This window comes from Helicoverpa armigera, chromosome 23 (assembly GCF_030705265.1).
Source record: "Helicoverpa armigera isolate CAAS_96S chromosome 23, ASM3070526v1, whole genome shotgun sequence".
NCBI classification, from domain to species: Eukaryota; Metazoa; Arthropoda; class Insecta; order Lepidoptera; family Noctuidae; genus Helicoverpa; species Helicoverpa armigera.
The window spans coordinates 5,471,678-5,493,854 of NC_087142.1; the positions used below are offsets into that span (position 1 = coordinate 5,471,678).

Genomic DNA, 22,177 nt, shown 5'->3' on the forward strand with positions numbered 1-22,177 from the left:
CGTATGTTGACTACAAAAAAGCTTTCGATACTGTGTCGCACTCTAGTATATGGACTGCTTTACAAGCTCAGGAAGTTGAATATAAGTATATACAAATAATCAGAAATATTTATAAGAGTAGCAAAGCCAAAATAAAACTTGAATCTACTGGCCCTACATTCCCTATTGAAAGGGGAGTGAAGCAAGGAGACCCGCTATCCCCAAAACTGTTTATAGCTATTCTAGAATCGATAATACAAGATTTAAATTGGGAAAAAGCTGGACTCAACATCAACGGCAAATATTTAAGCCACCTGCGTTTCGCAGATGACTTAGTTCTCTTGTCAGAGACTAGCAAACAACTCCAAACCATGCTTGATGCCCTAAATGCAGCCAGTAAGCGAGTGGGTCTAGAAATGAACCTTTCAAAAACAATGGTCATGTCAAACAGCATAAACAAAAGAATATCAGTAGACAATGAAACATTAAAATACACCGAAAAATATATCTACCTTGGAAAACAAATTAGCTTCGATAGGAAACAGAACGAACTAGAAGTAGAACGAAGGGCACAAAATACTTGGAACAAGTACTGGTCACTAAGCGAAATATTTAAAAGCAACATGCCAATAAAGACCAAAACTAAAGTTATGACGTCATGCCTCCTACCATGCCTAACCTACGCCTGTCAAACTTGGAAGTTTTCATCAAAAATAAAAAACAAAATAATTACATGCCAACGTGGGATGGAACGAAGCATGCTTAATATTAAAAAAATACAAAAAATTCGCCACACAAAAATTAGAAAAATCACCAAAGCTAAAGATGCTCTAAGTCACGCTAAAAAACTAAAATGGAAGTGGGCAGGTCATGTAGCGAGGCTAGAGGATGACAGGTGGACTAGCAGGGTGACAAAGTGGAAGGGTCCATACGGCAAACGTCTCAAGGGTAGACCATATTCGAGATGGGCCGACGAAATAATAAAAATAGCGGGACCCTGCTGGACGCAAATAGCCCAAAACAGAGACAAATGGAAATCTTTAGAGGAGGCCTTCACCTTCACCTAGGGAGGGGTTCTTGCACATGAATAAGTTTCAGTTTTGATACTTTTTAAGAGTTGTATAAATAATATTATAACTTTATCCTTACTTTGTAAATACCTACTGTAATGCAAGAAATATAAGGCTTTTTTATTTTTTTATTTTATTTTTTTTTATTTTATTTATTTATTATGATGCTGCTGAATCTTCATTCTACGCACGCCCACACAAATGAACAATATGATAATACTTTGGTGTTTGTAAACTGGAACTTTTGACTATTCCTCGTCTAGTTGTAGAAGATGAAGAAGCTACAATTCTTTGAAACGCCTTCCATAGTAAAACTTTCAGTTTTTCTCTATCAGTACTTTATTATTCTTTTTGGACAATTCATAGGTTCCGAGGACTGGCAAGTGAATAAATAATAACTGAATGTATCACAAAAAAGTAGTTACGTGCCTTCGATACAAAGTAAGGCTGGCTGAGGCGAACAAATAACTGGTTGAGTTGGATAGTTGGTTGAGTGCGTGCAGCTCGGCGCTCGGCGACCCCCCGCTCGAGGTTCGCTGGCGTGCCCTCGCTCGTTGTAGCTATACATATGGGTCGTAGCGAGCGGCGTGCCGTCGCAATATCAGCCCGGTGAAATCGCTCGCCCGCCCGCTTCGCCGCACCGCACGCCTCGCCTGCGCCAGTCGCCGTGCGCCAACTGAAACGCGCGCACTGCTAGCGCAATCGAACGTACAATATTCCACACGAGGCTCTCGCTCTCTGCTAGCTTCCACCGCCTTCGCCCCGGCACCGCTCCTATTACCGGCGCCGGTCGATCATTCCAAACGTTTCGCTGTAAAGCAGAATTGTCACCTTTTCGGTCTTCATAGATTCCGTTGTGTGTGTGAGAAGTGCATGTGCGCAGCTCGCCCTAATTTGTGCTTCGGTGTAGTTAAGAAAAGGATTCAAGACGGCTGTCATCATAAGGCTGCCTGCGAACACAGTAAGTATCGCGGCGGCCGCATGACTCAATGTAAAATGGGACGATTCTTATCTACCGCACTTGTGTGCGTGGGTGTGCCAACGCTGAGTTTGTCAGTGTTTGCGTGACATCCGACCGCCCCGTGCCTATGTGTGCGTTGGCTCAATACTCAGTTCTATTTTGTGGCGGAGCGGCTAGATGTTTGTTTTTATTATCATATGACCGGCGACTGCTCTAACTTGCTTTAAATTCAACTACTCTTTACTTTGATGAAGTAATGCTAGATGTAACTTTCAAAGTACGGTATTTGACATTACTGCGGTTTATAATAAATGGGAGAAGAAATTCAAATTCTATTTAATGGATGCATTTTTTTTGACTGCTTTCTAACACAAACATAGCATTATTGCTTTTTTGATAAAAGCGGTACTAACCATGTTCTTTGGACTGTCGTGTCGGTTTTCATTTGCCGTCGGCACCGATGTAGGCGTATTTGTGCGGCGCGGCGCTCCGTATTTCTTCCCAACTTCTCATTTTAACCCATATCTGTATAAGGTTTAATTTCTTTTTAAAAAAAAGTTGGTTTTAACATCGTTATTGACATTTTATTCCTAAAAATATGTTTGTAAAGTTGAGCAACATTCGACAAAAATAATATAATCAGGACTCCAATATTAGATTATAATTACAATATAAGTTGCAATATTTGAGGTTTTATATAAACCTACAACAAGCTGTCATCATTGAACAGAAATTGTGTAAGGAAAATTAATTAGCATGAATGAAATATTAAGGCAAATGTTGCGATAACCGACAATATTACACATACATAATACGTACATATATTAAAGGGAACTACAACTTATTTTATTATAATTAGGGTAACATCCATTGATTTATATTTGAAGAACATCTTTCCTGTTCTTAGGAATCGAGACATATTTTAGTTCCTTACAGGAAAGTCAGTTCAAGCATTAAATAAATTTATCATTGCAATTACTAATGTGAGATATATAATGTAATAATTTTATTTCAATAAACCGGTCTTTATCTAGATCTCAATAGTATCATTTCTCTACTAAATACACAGTTCAACACTAACACTAAAGATATCGAAGCTTCAAGACACAATTAAATAACCAATGGATCACACAAAACTTGCTAGAGTAACACTATCATTAAATACCATGAAAATTGTTTGTCATTTACTGCAAAGAAAACTACAATTTCGCTATTTTGCCTTGTTCGTAGCAACACCACAGCAACTTCATTTTCTGCTTTGTTCGAAGGAGACTGTATCTGACCAGTTCCCAAATTGTCAGCCTTTGCAGCCAGTCCTTTTGTGTTCACAAAAGCTTCATCAAATGTAACTTTATATTAAAATACACTTTGTTCGCTATACTAACGCTAGCAAAATGTTTCAGTGTTCTTGTGATGTGATTACCAAAGAGCATTGTTATCATCGCGCATGTGTTCGTAATGCTCGTATGCGTTTCTGATTATTTAATGCGATCTCACGCTCGACAAGTTCACTTGTATAAAGTCCTAACTGCCAGCAATAAGGCGAATCAATCGTCGATTTTATTCATGTTGTCGTAAAAACTATAATGGCGGAGAAAACGTTGGCGTATCACACATTCCTCTTCCGTCGGTGGCTCATACAAATTATACGATGTGTTACGTATAGCTAGGTAGGTGGGCCGTCATTATTTATGTTCTCTAACAGTCGGCTCAGTGGTGTGGGTTAAAATCGGAGCAGTCAGCTGATCGTTCATGTGTGTGTGTGCGTTCTTCGGGAAACACCTTTCGATGACGTGTGCGAGCTCCGTTTAATTGGACATTCACATTGTTCCTTCTTTTTTTCTGTTTAGTCATATTGATTGATATGGCTGATAAGTCGTGAAGTACTATTTTCAACATTTGTTTCTATATTTGCAGCATTAAGATGACATTGATCTGCTAATGTTTGTTGTTATCAGCGGTTTTACTTTGCATACATGATAGATAATCAAATCAGTCAACAACTACTGCATGGACTAATACGAAATACTAAGTTCTAAGAGATAATGGCTGTTTCCGAGGACTGCAGTCGCATTCTACAGAAAGCGTATATCATCAATTTAGACAAAACGATTAACATTTTTTGGAAAAGCATTGAACATTGGAAGTGAGGTCCTCTTTGTTATTCGTAGTACTTGGATGTTTAATAGACTTGGCTGGTTCAAGTTCAGAATATCAGTACCGAGTCCAAATTGGCCACTATGATTGATAACTTTACAAAACACGACACTCATTATCAAGCACACTGTAATCAAACGTGGCTCGTAAGTATACCTTATAGGGGTTTGCACGTAAACAGTCATTATGAAACATGTCATTTGGTAAAAAACATGACGTGGTTGGTGATTACATTTGCTGGCCGTGCAGCTAGTAGCTTCATAGCCATATTATGGCTAGAGCTTCTGTCGTTATGTATATTATGCCGTTTTTGCACATCTGTTTATCAAAGAACCTCTTAACGGGACGCTCTGGATGCCAGCTTGAGTTTAGACGTACTAAGATTTTTTCATCATATATTTTTGTTAAATATTATAGTTTTTTGTACAGCCTTACACCCACATATTCACGATTAGAGAACCGAGAGACAAAAGGAAAAAGGGAAGGAGGCACTAAAGACTAAGAATTATTAAAAACTCCAATAAAGTAGAAATTGCTTTGCATCTGCATGATGAGAACTAATACTTACTAAGTGCAATTTTGGAGTCTTTCTTTAATGGCTGCAATTTATTTGCTTTTTTCCTCGACAATCTGACAGTTTTTGCACAAATTCGGTTGAGTTTATAATTTGACATACTGTCATGATGTTTGTATTGAGTATTTTCAAGACTTTTATACTAAAGACAAAAATGGATTTCGAAAATATCTCCGGTGTTGGTCTAGTAGAGTTATTTGTTACTTTATAGTTAGACAGTTTTCATATTGCTTAAAACGTAAAACATATCATTAAGGATCTGATTGGAGTAAGATAAATGAAAGCATTCCTGGAACCTGGAGATAGGCCGATAAAATACTAGAGCGTACGTGTGCGATAAATAATGCTGACAACTCGAAAGTTTAATACCAATTACAATTTGTTAATAGTTTTGTTTTCAATTTCTTCGAAGTATATGTACATAGTACGGTCCGTCCGTGAGTAACCTAGCACTGCCCGTACACTTAATTATTCGGGGTTCTACGTCATCACGTTACAATCGAACAATAGTAGAAGTTGGCGGGGAAAGTTGAGCTTCGGCGTCGCTTCCCCCTTCCCACTTCAACCCCCTTCGTCACAAATAAATAAGCCAGAGCCGACATCCGACAACAATAATAATAATTCGCTCGAGCCCGATCAGCTGTTTCGCCGACACCGACCCGAGTAACAGGTGGCCTATAAAGACATTCAATAAAGTGTGTACCACTTGCCTTCGTTGCGGAACCGTCTATTTTACACAAATACACTCACACATACAAGCAGACCCACTACTAACCCAAGTTTAACTTTTTGCCATTTTCTCATTCTCCTCGACCATTGGTTTTCCGACAAAACTTTTTACATTGATGATTTTATTGGAATTTCACAATCAACCGACAAATTGAACTTGTATCTACATTCTGTACTTGTCAAATCTAAACATGACAGCGATACAGATATTAGTATAGAATGTAAATGAGAGAATATTTCCCTTTTACCTAAAATCCTCTGATGACTTGGAAATACTTGAACATCAGCATTCATAACTTTAACGCATGGTTGTGATGTCTTGCGCAAGTGCATATTGTGATGTTCGGAGGAATTCCGGGACTTGCATGCAGTGGCAAAAAAGTGGTACATCTACTACGCCGAGAGTTCAACATAGATTGGGAACTGTAGACATACGTATGCAAATTTACTTTGAACGAATAAAGGTGTGGGGTGGGACCGGGTAGCGACCTTCTCACTATCCCCCGCTACACGTGGTTCGTTGTACATAATTGTACGAGCCGTGTAAGATTACTGTAGGCCAGGCATTCCAAGCATGACAGGCGCTACGCAGTTCCCCGTCCCAACCCAAAACATAAACTAAGCACCCTCTTTGTTTACCTTTCATTTGCACACCCTTTGCCCTGTTCTTGATGAAGGACTTGTTGAGCTGTCGTATTTTAGGTTTAAAACTTACAAACAGCATTACTCTGGAAAAAATCTCCCTGAGGCTCCAATGTCTTTGTACCATGCTTTAGTAGTAGGGCCTATAACTTGACACACATGGCGAAGTGGGGTAAGTTGGTGTACGGTGCAACGATTCGTAAGAGTTGCACAGCATTTCGCTCTCAATAGCGCGCGGTCGTCGATGACGAGCCGGTTATGTAATGTAAATGTTTACGTACCTACTACACGTGGCCGGCACCACGTGCCCCAACCGAGAACACTAGCCTTGTGAATTATTTATTTACGACAACATTTTCGCACGCCGGTCGATGAACTCTTGAATGGTCTTGGAACGCATTTATGCCGATTAATCTCTACATGTCTCATATGACATTGATAGTATACTTTTGTTTTACTTCAGATGAGGAAAGTGGGTTAACGATAACATTAGTGGGCATCGAGCCTCTGGTCCATCAATGTATTTTAATATTTGTCTGACAACGCGGTAGAAACTTTATCATTAGAACTTTATTATTTAACGTTTTCTTAGATCAGAGCTTAGATTTTAACTATCGTCACATAACCAAATCGGTTGAGTTATTATTAAACTCTAACCGTCTTACCACAAAAACTTTTAAAAGTCAGTTTATGCCTTGTCTAAAAAAATGTCAAATTATGATGTTGACATATGGTTCATTTTGCAGCCAAAATTTTATTAGACAAGTGTAAAACAGGGTTTAAAGTTTTTGTAGTAAGGCCCTAAAGCTCCTCATGATGAAAACATATTCTATTGATTATGTCAACAGTCGAAATAACCCAATGTAGCTATGAATAGAGTATAAAATGAAGCGTATACCTATGTTAAATACGTCTGATGATGCAGAAGGACTGCGAGGCAGGGGATTTGCGGTTATTTAAACGAGCTTCAACGCCCATCAGTGAGCTATTTATAGCGCACGTCACTCCGGAGAATGGCTCCCGTGCCACTGACCTAGCCTACCAGATATTAATATGAAGACCTAACTATCTATCGTGTGTGCCTCGGTCAGTAATGAACGTGACAGCGACTTGAAACGCGATAGCCGATTGTGATCGGACTGATTGCAAGATGACTCACAGTTTCTTGTTATATGATCAAGGTTTCTTTAAGACCTTTACTTGGAAATAAATGTTCTGTTGGTGGAGTCACCAGTGAAAAACATCTTGCCATAGACATGTAGAAACTCCAACCTTGATTTCGCAAAAAAAAAAAATAGAATCCTATAGGTACTATGTTCTTTGGGATGGGTTCACAAAGGAACAATTAACAACTGTATTTGAATCCGAAGCCTAACTAACCGCTCCTTGTTTGTAAAGCGGAATCTTTACCATAGCAATCCTGTATAAGTACCGCACATTGTTAGTCGGGCCCACGTGAGCGTTTCTCTCGGCTCAATAGCGGGTTTCATGATCGTCGTCGCCTCGTTCCCACTGCACCTCACCTATATAAGGTACGTAGTCTACATAGGTTTGTGTAGTTGCGTTAGTCCCTCTATTTACCGTGCTGCTGGCAGCCTCCACACATTGTGTAGACACACCAACAAGAGCGATTTTGTGTTTATTTGCGTCGGGATTTGGGCCAAGTGCAGTCGGTCAATTTAAGCCGATCTCGTTCGTTCGTGCTCGACTGACGTATCGCAATCGACGTAGCCCAATCACTCAAACAGCTGATCAATGTTTTGTTAGATCTTAATTGAATGATTCAAAGCGCTGAAATTTACTTCCCCTTTCTCACTTTGGGTTCCGTATCCCTTTTTGCTTTGCTCCAGTGATGGTTTCACCATTTTTATGGTTGTACTGATTGCGAAACATACGAAAGTAAAGTTCAAGGAAATAGACATACCCCTTACGAGTTCAAGATATAAGCCTAGGCATAATACAAAAAAATACATGACTGAAATGGACTAAACCAAGTAAGCACATTGAGAATTTAATTCCAAAGATTTCAATTTTGTTGTTCTAAATCGTTGTAAGTCACTCAACAATACTTTTTAGGACTTCAGCACCATTTTAGGTTCATCATAAATAAATAGATCATATACAGCAACTTTTTCTTATTTTTCTGTTATCACAAGCGTCAAATAATCTTCAGTTATTTCTAATGTGTTTTGTATCTAAAGTTATTTACAAACCGATGAAGTTTGTCTAGTTATCAGACTGTCAGTTAGTCTTCTCTAGCTTAGTTACGGGCCACGTCAAATCAATTCGCTTCCAATTTACTAGGTATACATCTGAAAACACTGCACAGATACTGTATCTAGATAGAGCCGCCCAGCACGTCCCGACAGCTTCCAACAATAATAATTAATTGACTCGTCCGTTCGTTATCGTGCTTTTATATTGACGTTCCCGAGTGAGCAAGCGAGCGAGGCGCATTCGGAATGAAATTTCCATAAAAACTTTTGTGCTCCGGCGGACGTTGCGAGCGCACGTTAAAATCGTCGGCTGGCAATAAAACAGCGGCCGGTGCGGCGAGGCGCGACGAAGCGAGCAACGAGTGCGAGAGGGACAGCCTTAGAGATAATGGACTCTGTACGAAATGAAGAACGCGCCTGGTGCGCCGAGCGAGCGAGCTGGAGCGCTGGGCAAAAACATCGCCGCAGTTATCGCGCGCCCCGCCGCCCCGCGCCCCGCCCCACCGGCCGGACTCGTCTGATCGACGCCGGAGCCTCTCGCAGGCGAGCTAACCTCGACAGCGGGGGGTCGTGAGTTGCCTCGTCGAGCCCGTTCGAACGTTGAGAACGCGTTGCACCGTCGCCGCTCTCTCTATAATACGACTCGATTTAACTTTGAAAAAGCTTAACATTTACGCGTCCGTTGCACAGTTGCTCTCATCCACTCTAAACTCGCTCTAATCGCGTTTACCGTTTTATGTTGTAATAGAAAAGGACCACTGATTGATTTACGAGCTACGAACATTGACTGCGCTGAAACGGTACGTACTATCATATGATTGTCAACTATGTACAATAAATAGTTTGTTGGGTGAGCTTTTATGGGTTCTTATGAACTTGCATTATTATGCATAACTCGTTGCTCCATTGTACTTTAACGACTGTTGGTTTACGTTACATAACTTACTTACCGTACAAAAGATGATCTGCATCAAGTTTAATATTAGCCCGCGGCGTGCCGCATTTGTTTTTATTTTGGTGCTGGTTGCGAGCGCATTGTTTGCGGAGATTCCGTACGTTGTTTTATTGCATGATTACCGCAAGTGGCCGTGCTCTATTGACTCGGCGTGCTATTGTTGCTCTTAACTGCCGAGGTTGCAGTGTCAAGGCATCTCGCCTAGGCACAAGAATGCACACTTTATGCCGTCTGGATTATGCAAATGAGATTGCCCTATTTCATTTGTATCTGATACTGATCTCCCATTTACAAAGTTTTGATTTGATCTCGTGTGTTTTGTTGTTGTCTCAGTTTCAGTTTGGATGTTATGTTTTAGTTTAGGACTCCATGAATGAAACCAATCACCGCAACCATACGACATACTGTTATATATATAAGTATGAGGTTTAAAGCTGTAAGAGGAAATGATTTTCACAATAAACTGATTCCGTTTCAAAGACAGATAGGACTTTTCTTCGATTAGTAAAGGAGATCCTAAGATCACTACAATGGTCAATTTCTTGAGATTTTAATAAAAATATTTTTTATTCTTATGTCATTGGTGGGCATCGTGATATATGAAGATCATTTGGACGCAATGTCTTATAGGAAGAATCTCGATTCCGACATTTTTGTAATATGTAGGTATGCAAACTTTAATCTCAGAGGGCCAATTACTTGTGAAGGTGTTGTTCTAAGACTCACCAAACAAAATGTTAAATCATTTATATTGTTATCTAGGTGTATTATGATGAAAGTATTAGCCGTATTGGAATAGCAGGCACAAGTAGCGACAGAAATGAACCCACGCAATTGACGTGCACTTCCTACGCAACAGTGGAACGGCGCCTTTAACACAAGTCTAGTTATAATACTAAGTTCACGATCGTGAACTTATATTCGTATCAGCCACAACCATTCTTGATGTTGTTGGCTTTTAATTATCCAGAATATACCTTATGATAAATATGCAGTATGGCTAGTGCTAGAACGGGATTACTCTGTTTACTTACCAAATGTAGTCAAACATAACCTTATGGTATTCCATGCCGCGATCAAACTTGGACATACTAGGACGTCAAATTTCCTCAAAGCAGCCGCTAAAAAGCCTACCATTTCCTATTTACGAGATGTTTATATTCAAAGATGAAGTGATGCACTGCTTTGATCAAACTTTGCAGTAGTCAAGCCGTTAGGTTTGCTTTCGTAATCCTTTTCTAATGCAATCCCCTGAATAGTCTGATTAGCTGATAATAATGTTGATAAACCTTGTTCCAGGATCTGACCGGTCAGAACAGCAATGACTCGGGCGGCAGCGGCGGCGCGGGGCGCGCTACTACGCCGCACCTGAGGCCGACGCCCAGCCCAACAGGCTCCAGTGGCTCTCGCTCCATGTCACCGGCTGTTGGTGAGTACTCCTGCCTTCCTTACTCACTCTGCTCCAATGCCAACAAGAAGATGCGGCCTACAAGACTGAAATTGAGTCGCTGGTGACAACGAATCAATGCGCGATGATTTGTTAGTCGTAACTTTTTTGGAAAACAAGAAAAACTAATCCACTACATACAATTTTACCATGAAAACGTTTAATTAAATGATATCTAAGCACTATCTCCAATCGTCATAATTAAGAATTTCGACAGCATTGTGTATGAACCTGCAATTCCGTTGCTTTGATTTTGAACCTTATCTCAAGGGATTAAGGTCTTAATGTATTCATGGGAGGTTTAACCTTATCCTTTGTTTTGTCACGGGTGTGTTGATCAGATTCGTTGTGCATACTCCGTCACCGGTAGACACGGGCTTTCCCGACATTGACCCACATAGAACGGGCGCCCAGAGTACGCCGTATTTTGCCCCTTTTGCGGGCGCGAACCACCCCAGCCCGCCCACCTTATGTACGAGTCGGGGTGGTCGCGGTATATAGGGCCTCGTGAAAAACTTACCCCCACCGACGGTCGGGGCGAGCACGCAAAACAGGACCTTCTACCCCTGAGGCCCACGAAGCGCTCCTATGTGCCGGATCGCCACCGACCTCACCATTGACAAACCTTCCCACCTATATAACAACGTAAAAAAACGAAACTGACTTTTACTTTGCCGAACTTGGCACGATTTTGATAAAAGTTGAAAAATTCGATCGAGAAGTGGAGCTTTTGATTGCTAAATGATGAATTCGCGTAGTCAATCAATCGAAACGTACAAATAAAACGTTGCTGAATAGGCAGACTAACCACATGCTACAAATGTATTCAATTCACATTTGAGCCGTATCGAATCCTAATACATTTTTAAAGTCACTTCACTGTTGATATTCTAATTTCCATCTAGTTGAATTGTAAAGATTCCTAGAACACCCTTGTGGGGTTTCCCTCAATGTGACCTTGACGGGTTCACCCACCGGGGACGCCGCATCTTATGTACTTCTCACTGTCGCGATTTGTTTGATGTGGCTATGTATATAACATTCTTTTGCCTATCTGATTGTAGATGAGTATTACTACAATTTCATTCATGAACTGTCGAATAAATTATGTATAAAGTTTACGTAACTTGATAAGCGTACATAAACTCGGCGAACATAACTCTATGTATAATTTAATGTGAAAATTATTGTCAGTCTTCAGAGTAATTGAGTTTGTTTAAAGAATCTTGTGGCTTTTAGATTTAAGTTATTTAATTAGATTTGTACGTAGTAAAATGATTTCAACCGTATTTGATATTAACCCGGACAAGCAAATGCTACCTAAAAACTGGCATTTATGTTGAAGTATGTATGACGCAAGCCATTGGACTTTAGTCGGTCCCTAAAGAAATAAATGTTGCGACTAAGCAGATTTTTTTGCAATTTTTTTAATAATTTCCCATGTTCTCGTTGTAAGGGTTCATTACACATATTATACTTAAGATTTAATAAAGCCCAAGTTATTCATTGGCATACTTAAAGCATATCCGAACGCAAATTGCGTTGTAAATGTATTCACGCATGTTCAATAACTTACGATTGGTGACCATTCCAAACCATTAAAATTCGATTGTTTTATTTCACGCTGGATTTTTTCGCAATAAGTGCCTTTCATGAGGTCATAAGTAACAGTGGTACAATAGGTCAGCCTAAACTCTACTTTGCAAGGAAACTTGCCAAAATTGCAATCTTGGACCTTGGACATTGATTCGTTTTTTCGTTATCCAAACAAAGTTGGTTGTTTGAACATTCACTTCAAAGAATGTCTTAATATGTTGTAATTATATTTATACTAATTAAATAATCGCAAAATTCGAAATTAGTTAAGTTTGTATTTACAGTTATCAATTTGTCCCGGTTGAATGAAGTAATTGGCCTCAAAATAAACATTGTGCCGCCTTCATGTATGCAGGTATCATAAAAACAATTCGGTATTTTGCCTAAACCGGCTGCAGCGAACGGCAACCGCAAAAGCAATCGTGTTTTGTTAACGTAGCCGATTGCCGAACGTGGCTTTCTCAAAACATCGGGCTGTAGACCGGCCGAGCTCCGACTGGCGCGCCACTCGAATACCGGTTATATGACCGCAATACACCCTCACTCCGTATCTCCAGCGTTCCGAACGTACCAAGCGACCTCCGAGTCCAACGCTGCTCGTGTTCCTCGCCGGCGAATACAGCGGCAACAAGCGCGGCAATGTATTATATGCCACCACACAAATTGTCACGAGCTGGTGGAGTGGTAGAAGGTTAACATGACTGTATGACGTCAACTGTTCGGCTCGTCGGACTTCTTGACTCTCGACAAACATCGAGTGAATATGTGAAGTCTCGCGCTAGAAAATTATAGATGAAGCGTTTGAGGAAAAATACTCTGCTTTATGTTGCCTTCCTGCGGTCACATTAAGTCACATACTACCAGTGACTCACGTTTTTATAAAGCTTTAAATTTGAAGTTTAAAGTTTACGCACCTATAATTATAATAGTTATAAAACGACCGATACGTTATCAAGGTATTAATGACTCACCAGCAATTCTAATTATAGATGCACCAAAATTATCTATTGCTGAGTAAATATGTAAATGACTAATCACTTTATTGCTTGTCTCGAAAGTATGTAGGATATAACTTATTGCTTAGGCATCAAAATTCGATAAAAAATCGTGAGTATGTAAATCACATCAAATTGTGAATAGGTGTTGTATTATCAAAGGGGTCGTCAATATCTGACTCTGAATTCAAGAACTTGTTATCTATTCAACAGTCTCATTGATTGATCGAAATATACTTTATCGCTGTGTAAATAAAAATAAATTTCTGTTTATCGACCGCATTGTGCTCGTTTCCAATCCAAGTTCCATCGTTATTTTAACACAATGAAGCCGCAATACCGCAACCCGACGCGTTCGAAGGTGAATTGCGTATTGTTTGACGCCCGCATACAACGTGACTTTCGAAAACGACTTTAATTTTCGTCCAATAAGGTTTCTTTTGCGCGATGTGTTCTTATTATCGCGACTTTAGCATTTTGGACCTTGTGCCGTTGTCAAAGCGGGCGATTATTCCTTGGCCCAGTGCCGGTTGTTCAGTATACGGGCGCTAAAAGCGTTTCGCAGTCGTCCGTCGTGCGTATCGGCCGCCGAGCAGTGGAATGCCATCAACTAAGATAAGGCTGGCTCTTGGGGCCGAGTCGTACGCTCGCTGTTTCTCCGTGACATTTGAAACCTATATTTACTTCGGTTTATACTTAGTACGAAACTGAACATTTTATAAAGAGAACGTGTAAAGTTAAACCGGATTTTTTTTCAATCCAATTTCACCTAATCGACTATCATTTTGTTGCTGGCAAAATAATTTGTACAGCGAATTTTAAAATCATATTTTTTATACCTAATCCTATTTAGAAAACCAATGTCCGGTGTAGCATGTGCAGGAAAATATTCGAGTCCAACAATTGATTGACGAGTCGTAATAATAAGAACAAATAATGTGTTAAGTAATCTTTACGTAACTTTAATTGATCAGCTTAATAATGCAATCATGTGTTATCGTATTATCGCACAATACCTGCTCAGTAAGGAAATAATCTGTGATTGTGAGCATTAGTATTCACCCTTTCACATACATCTGCATGTGTGAGGGTCGGTAAAGTGTTTGACGTTTAACTGAAATGCCTCTATGTGCGGCCACGTGCTTGCACGTCCTTGACAAGGCCAACGACCTCCGGCTTTTGAAAAAAAGAAGGTAAAACAAATCGCTTTTTGCCCCGATCCCGCCATAATGTTTGTTTTGATCGTTTTCACGTAAACGATCCTTCGTGGTTTGTTTTGAATACTTTTTTGTGCAAGAAACGACGCGGTCGTTATTCTTATTTATAGTTTTCTTCTCACCCTGCTGTTGCCTACCAATATGTGTTTCTATCAATCATTTTTAGTTGTCTTAGGAATTGGAATATTCTTTTAACAGATGCTGCATATATCTGCTTTCCATTCTATAGTCGAACCTCCTTCAAAGCTGCCGTTATAACCATTCTTAATATTCATGTAATAATTTACGTACAGAAAAGGGATTTGAATTTTAAAATAATTTGAAGTTCCGAGGTCGTAAAGGAGGCACAGCGCAAAGAAAACTTGTAAAAGAATATGATTCCTGTAACGGGAACCTGTTGCGTGTCTGCGGTCCCGGCCGTTGACTGCCCATCGCCTAATTGTATTCAGATTACCCCGGAAAAGTGATAAATCTCGGCGAGTCAAGGTCGACGGAGGGTTCGACAGCCCATTCACCCCGTTCCGTCTGCCCCCTAAGCTAATGGTGCGGACATTCTTTCCCTAACTTCGGCCAGACTTGCCCGGCTTACTCTATAGTATACTATACACATTCACTAAATGTCAAGTGTACCCACCTACCCCCCACGCCCGATAACCAGATGTACTTACCGCACAAACGTAACAGCCACCCTGTTTTCAGTCCCATTCCCCGAGATTGTTGTAAGATTGAAAAGGAAAACGAGATTTAATTTGTCAATGAAACACTTGGAAAGGTTTCATTTGATTTGTTTGTTACATAGCCATTGTGACAATTTGCCTCGGCTCTCGATACTGAGAAAATGAAATTTATTCAACCGTACGTATGAAATTGCTAAACACGATTTTAAATACGTTCTTGCTTTGCTTTTCCTTTTAGGAATTCTCGTGTTCATTGCTTAAAACATGCAGCTATAGTACTGTTTGGGCGTAGTGCAATGTTGAATATAACTGTAGAAATGTGTAAATTGTAAGATAAATCAGCGTTGTATATCATGTGGTGTGTGGGGACGGCGAGTGTGTTAGTGGTGATCAAGTTAAATGGGTCGACAAACACCGCCGCCGTACCGACGCCACCGTTTGTCTCAACTAGGCCGCTTGTTAACGCTATTGTCTATGTTCTGTTTATACTCCTTGCTGTTAACACGTCATATATTCCTTATATACAACTAAATTAAATAAACACATTGAATCTTTAACGTACAGCAACCTTTCTGGCTATACTTGAATCTAAAAAACATTAACGTTTATAATGTCAAGAAAAGGAACCCTATTGTAATCACTGAACACCATTTGATGAAAATGTTTTATGTAGTAAACAATGTATATATACGAAAACATAGAATACAATGACATACATCGGGTTGCTAATAGCTTCGTGTCTGCGTGACTATGAATTCTCTTAGTACAAATACTCATGTCATACCACTTTTGAACGACCACGCTGTGAGTCTGAGTTAGATACTTGGTGTAAATTATGAGCACTTGACGCAATGTTTAAACACATAGCTTGTATTTACTGAACTTGGTATATTATATAAAATTTTTGTGGTCAATTGTTTGTGCTTACTTCAAAATTGTCAGCATTAAAATATGCTGTTGGTATTGGTACAACGAAATCAGCCAAATGCAAAATGTTCATTTGATAATTTTGGAATTTGGGAGTATACTGTAATTTTATGTAAATACATAAGAGTTCATCGACGGCATCTATCGATGATGCGATGTGATGTAAACCTGCCATTATGTGCAATAATTAATTTGTATACAGTATAACTTTTATTAGTAACTTGACTGGATGCCGCAGGATGAGCGCAGGAATTCTCATCCCGTAGTTAGTTAATGTACTTAATGCTGTTGCTACTTATTTCCCGATTACTTTCCCTCATAAGTAAATAAGATATCGGAAAGTATGCACGTCCCACCGCAAGCTGAGACATTCCACGCTTTCTACCGACAATCCATTTCGATTCCGATCATTCGGTAGCCCTGTACGCAGCTGGTAGCCAGGGCGCGGCTGATCGTATGCGCGGAATGTGTTGCTTGCTATGACCGGCGCGGTTTGTTCGCGAGCGCGCCCTTCGTGCCTGACACTTGACTTTGATGCAATTGCTATGTTTGTCTAAGATATTCAAGCCTTAAGGAGACTCGGAATAAATTGTTATGTTACCGTCGTAAATACGAAAGAGGTGCTTACAAAGGCTTTTGAAAATATGTTCACAAACACACGGGTCGACTGGTCGCATGGGTAAGCAACGCTGGCGCCGTCCGTAATCAGGATCCAGAGAGTCTGACAAATTAACAACCAGTCTTTCCAAGAGGCTTTGAAGGTAACTGGGTTGAGGTGGTCAGATAGGCAGGTCGCTCCGAGCAAGACACTAGTATTCTGCTGCATCCAGATAGACCTGCAGACGACCCCGACTTGGGAAAAGGCTAGGCAGATAATGATATTAATCACCTAGTATCAGCGTTTTTCTAAAATCATCAACATCTTGTTCTGCTATGTCCAGAAAAGGAGTTACAAAGGTTTTTCAAGTCATGTTATAGTTACTACGCACATTATGATTACTCATTTGCTATCAATACATATAGCGAATTAATCGTGACATTGTCTTTTCGTGGCACGTCGATACTTAATAACATAAACAGGAACCTTGTGCCGCCTTGCACGTGTAACTGTGGCGCATTATTGTCGGATGGGAAAGTAAAGACCTCGGTTTGTGCGTAACGCACGCGGCCGCGGTGACGGGCTGCCCTTGACAGAGCCAGTTCCACCACCAGGCTTACTCAACGTGTTGACATGACTTATTGCATACGGACAGTTTATGCAGATAGCGGTCGCTTTAAAAGCTTAGATGAAAGGCCAAGGAATCACACAATGATAATGCAAACAGCTTACTCTAGTTGTGTAGGACATTTTGGGGCTTAGATGTCTATGAAAAAACGTTAACTAGATCCTTATGTTGGTAGAGTTTGTTTCACTGGTTTCTTTTGAAAATTACCAGTTACTCTTAGGACCAAAGGGTGGTAGATCTGTCTACTCGTTTGGGCTGCAGGTTTCACTTACCTGAAAAATGCTGGTGTCAGAATTCTCAAATCCACCTAAAGCTCCTGGAGGATATACAGTAAGAAAAGAAATCGAAAATATAAATTGTCAGTAACACCATCAGCTATCTTTATTACACATTTTAAACATAGAACGCATGCTATTTTTACGAGACATTCGTCGGATGTGACGAGTCGGGACGACCCTATTACCGTGGCGCTACACTCATTAAAGGTCGCCGTAAACAAATAGATATATAGGTGGGCGAGTATGGCACAACGCTGTTATCTATGATTCACCGGCGCCTCGCCGTCTGCCGGCCGTCTGATCGCGCCGACACAATATAATGGCCCGATAATAGCCCGCTGATGTGATTAAAGTGACGACCCTCGCATGTGTTTATATTTATTCATACAAATCGCCGGAAAGGGAGCAATTCGCTCGATCACTGAAAAACTTCGCATTGCACCGCGTTATCTAGCGCAGCAGTTTTCGCCATTGCACCGACGTAATTGCAAATGTATATTAACTGTGTAACAGTCGGTAGTCGCTCTCACGTAACACTAACATAACCGAGTCCAAATCGACCTACATAAAAGCTGCAATACCACTTTCGTCGTCGCAAATCACTGCCGCTCGTATCTCGGCCTCGGTCAATGCGTTGCGTGCATGTCGTATGCACATATACGGATGCAATAAAGTGCAGCGAGAATTCGCAGGCTAGCGGCGTATGCTGCTCACGTGCCGACGGAAAATGAAAGTGATCGGATGCGTCTCTCCGCCCTCGATTGATGCTCGGCCGGCTTAGGTGAGCCCTCGTTAACTGTATTATTCAAATTGTGTGTGCGAGCACCGGCGCCGAGCTCCACGATCGATCAGAAAACCGATATACGCCAATGTTTGTCGCTTGCACTCTCGTATACTATTTAATTGATACACTTGACACTCAACTTGGATTTGTGTTATAAACTGGCACCACGCTAGTTTCGAGTTATGACTGTGAATGTTGTGTACTTTATGTTAGGCAAAGTTATATGGTTTGACATATCGATTGTCGGGATTGTGTAATGTTAAACTTCAGATGGATGGGATAACCATTATAATTGTATGTTTTGTTTAATTACAGGCACGCAGAACGTAGCGATGCCGCCGCGAACGTCGTCGTCGCTGTCAGACGGCAGCGGGCCGACGGCGCGACCGGGGCCCGGCGGCCAACCAGGGGCGCCAACGCCCGGCGGCGGCCCGCCTCCCGGCGCCATGGTGGCACAGCCCTATGCGCACCATCCCGGCTACAAGCCGCCGCACTACCCGCCGCCGCAGCCCTACGGCTACCCGCCGAGAAACCACCACCCCTACCCGTATGGATACCGCCCGCCGCCGCCACCGCATCCGCCGCAACACTACCCGCCTCTAAAGGTACCCACGACGGGATGCTCCCATGTTACAAACAATTGATAACACTTCACACAACACTTTACTGTACTGCTTAGATTGTAAATAACCGTGCGTCTGCGAATTTTCAGCAGCAACCGCGGCATATGGGTCCACCGGGACCTGGTGGCCCAATTGGTCCGGGCGGGCCAGGGGCTCCGGAAGGCGCTATGCCCCCGCCCACGGCGCCAGCAGAACCGCACGATAACGGGCCTGCCGCGCCCGCCACAGCGCTCGTAACTACAGGTCCGGACGGTGCACCATTAGATGAAGGCAGCCAGCAAAGCACGTTAAGCAATGCGTCCGCAGGTAACTAACTAGAACTAAAAGATAGGCTCCAGTATTGATATTTCTTCATTAAACCTGAAACCTTCATTAATGAAGCAGTAGTTTTGAATCTTGGTCTTTGTAACTGGACTCTTCTGATGTTCATTGTGAACCCATTAGTTACGCACATTGTTACAGCATCAGGAGAAGAAGCGTGCGGCGGGTCGGGCTCTAGTAAGGGCGGGTCCCGCAAGGAGTACGGCGCGGGCAGCGCGGCGCCGTCACCCTCGCCCGGCGGCGGCAGCCACTCCTCGCTACACGACGACTACGACGCCTCGCCGTCCTCGTGGCCACGCCCGCCCTCTAGTCCCGTGAGTCTCGGCACATCACACCACACTACACACCTCACCACTATCTCTCCTATCTCTGGAACTCGCCTGGACCTTACCCCAAACAATGAACAGCTTTGGAACCAGAACAACTAATCATGAAAGTTACACAGATCATATAATATTAGATCTGATAGCTACCGAGAGCAGGCGAGTTCCACAGATACTGTTGCAGTAGAACCACTTTACGGCTGTTCTGTTCTTCTGGCTGATTTAACTGCAATTACAATCATTTTGGCCACCATGACACGAATAATTTTGCCTTTTAGTACGATTTGACGAAGTTATGTCCCTGTCTGTCCCTTTAGTCAGTTTTCTGATTGTAATAGTCCTCTGAAAATATTTTTGTTTTCGTAACTCCGATCAAAGATCATTATTCACCAAAATCATATTCAAAAGGAAGGAGATTTGTTCATATTGTATTAACCAAATAAAATCTAAGCATAAACTGCGTTACGAGAGCAAAAAAAGAATTGATATTTTTTATAAATCCTTTTGTATATTTTTATTCACATTGCATTTATGTGGAAATCCATGTCGAACCACACTAGTTACGGGTGCCGATCACACTAAGACCATGAAGATTTGCATTTTAACACAGGCTTTGTCGTAAACTTTGTACTCACATTTTCGTGTGATCGCCGTCCGTGCACCAAACATTGTTTTTGTTCCTATTCAATTAAGTGCCACATCACCGGCCATTTGTGTTGTTAATAGGTACCACGTACATTTCAACTGTCTTGTTCTTTCCTAACATGAGCTGTGTGTGAGCGAAAGGGAGGCATTGCATTTTATCATGTATTTCAGGTATTTAACAGTCACATTGCGCCGGAGTCCTACAGATCAAAGGTTTATATCAAATTAAAGATCATAAGCATGAGTAGTGCTCGATACGATTAATATTTTCACTTAATACCGTGTTTACGATTGCATGTTAGTCATTTTCTATCTGCATAATACAAAATGCATTGCCTTTTAATGCATAACATTTGTCTGCATCTATGTACATATTTTTTTCAGTTCCAACTTTCGACACCGACTGTTAGCTTGAAGCTTGAGAAATCTTTTAGTTATTCACTTTGTTGTGCTTTGAGCCGCAATTTTTCTTTATGGTTGTGGTATTCGCTTCAAAAACTTTTTAGGAAACTATTCAACAGAGAAATGTTTTAATCTCTGAAACACTTTACACAACAAATGGTTCTTTTGGTTTTTATATACACGTTAATGTAGAATTCTTGTACACAAACCTTTTAGATACGAAAGAAATCTTCGTGTACTTGTCTACTTTAAACTTGGCTACTGAGAGCTATGAGTAAATAGCGCATGACATTTCAGGAATGTAAACGAATGTATTTTGATATGCACAGAGCATCAATTGCATGAAAATACCCAAAGTCCCCGTTTCGTAAACTATGTACTCGCTTGTAATATGTAGTTTATTGAAAAGGGTTAGTATTGGAATGCAATTTCGTAAAAACTCCTTATTTTCTAATCATTTTAAGTAATTAATTTTGTTCTGTTTTTATTTAATCTCTAATTTTGTTTTATTTTTTTGAACTAATTCATAAATTATAAGGAGTTTTTTCAAACGAACGGGGCTGACGAAATAAGTAGTTTGTTGAACAATATATTGATATTAGTGGATTTTTTTTATTCTAGGCTGAAAATTCAAGGCGACGAATAGGAGAGTCTTCGTCAGGCCCGGTAACACATACACTATCAATCTAAACGCTTGAACTTGATTGCCGTGAAAATAGCTCACTTCATATTATACTATACTCTGCGTAAAATAAATATATACCTACTCAATGTATATTTAGATGTATTTGCTGGTGTTTGAATAACTAAGCAATTGTTTTATTTTCGTGGGAAAATATTTTTTGGATTGTCGTTTTGGATTAATGTTGTATAATATGTTTACGGGTCCATAAGTTTTAATTAATAAAACAGTTGCTTAGTTACCAAAAGAAGTAGATAAGCCTGAAAACGACTATTCACGTACGCCGCATACATTGCTAATAAAACCTCGATCAAACGAAAAAAAAAACAGTCCTTACTAAAAACATATCCAATGAAAACGATAGACTTGTTGGGATGCAGTAATTAATGAACACTTTCCGTCTATTTTGAAACTTCATTCTTCAACAGTATTTACAAAGATAATAGAATAAAAATTAAATACAAGCATCCAAAATGTGAACCTCCCTCTTTTTGGGAAATCTTTTAAAAAACCTGTGCCATAATAGATCCCATTGCATACCAGTCTCCGAATGTAAAAGTAGAGTGACGTTACAGACATCAAAATTGAGAGTTTGAATTTGAGCTCCTCCTTTTTGGGAAGTCGAATAATATCTGTGCTTTATTTATCCTAATCTGTCTTTCAAAATCCATGGCATAACCGTCTCTCTGTACGTGAGTGAGGTTACGTTTGCAATGTATGTGTCGTACGTGAGATGATCAGCCGCGTGATG

The 22,177-nt window shown here is 40.7% G+C and overlaps 1 protein-coding gene across 11 annotated transcripts in view; it reads left to right on the forward strand.

The window, feature by feature from the left end:
* Positions 1-22,177, forward strand: part of LOC110377247 (trithorax group protein osa) — a 97,969-nt gene that overhangs the window by 64,511 nt on the left and 11,281 nt on the right. For 7 of the 11 annotated variants that reach the window (XM_049837737.2, XM_049837743.2, XM_049837739.2 and 4 more), the window contains 6 exons: positions 10,583-10,712; positions 18,746-19,035; positions 19,143-19,359; positions 19,516-19,688; positions 20,514-20,555; positions 21,366-21,410. In XM_049837737.2, coding sequence (XP_049693694.2) covers positions 10,583-10,712; positions 18,746-19,035; positions 19,143-19,359; positions 19,516-19,688; positions 20,514-20,555; positions 21,366-21,410 — 897 coding nt within the window. The remainder of the gene's footprint in view (positions 1-10,582; positions 10,713-18,745; positions 19,036-19,142; positions 19,360-19,515; positions 19,689-20,513; positions 20,556-21,365; positions 21,411-22,177) is intronic. The other 4 variants (XM_049837741.2, XM_049837740.2, XM_049837745.2 and 1 more) reach the window with 2 other exon arrangements.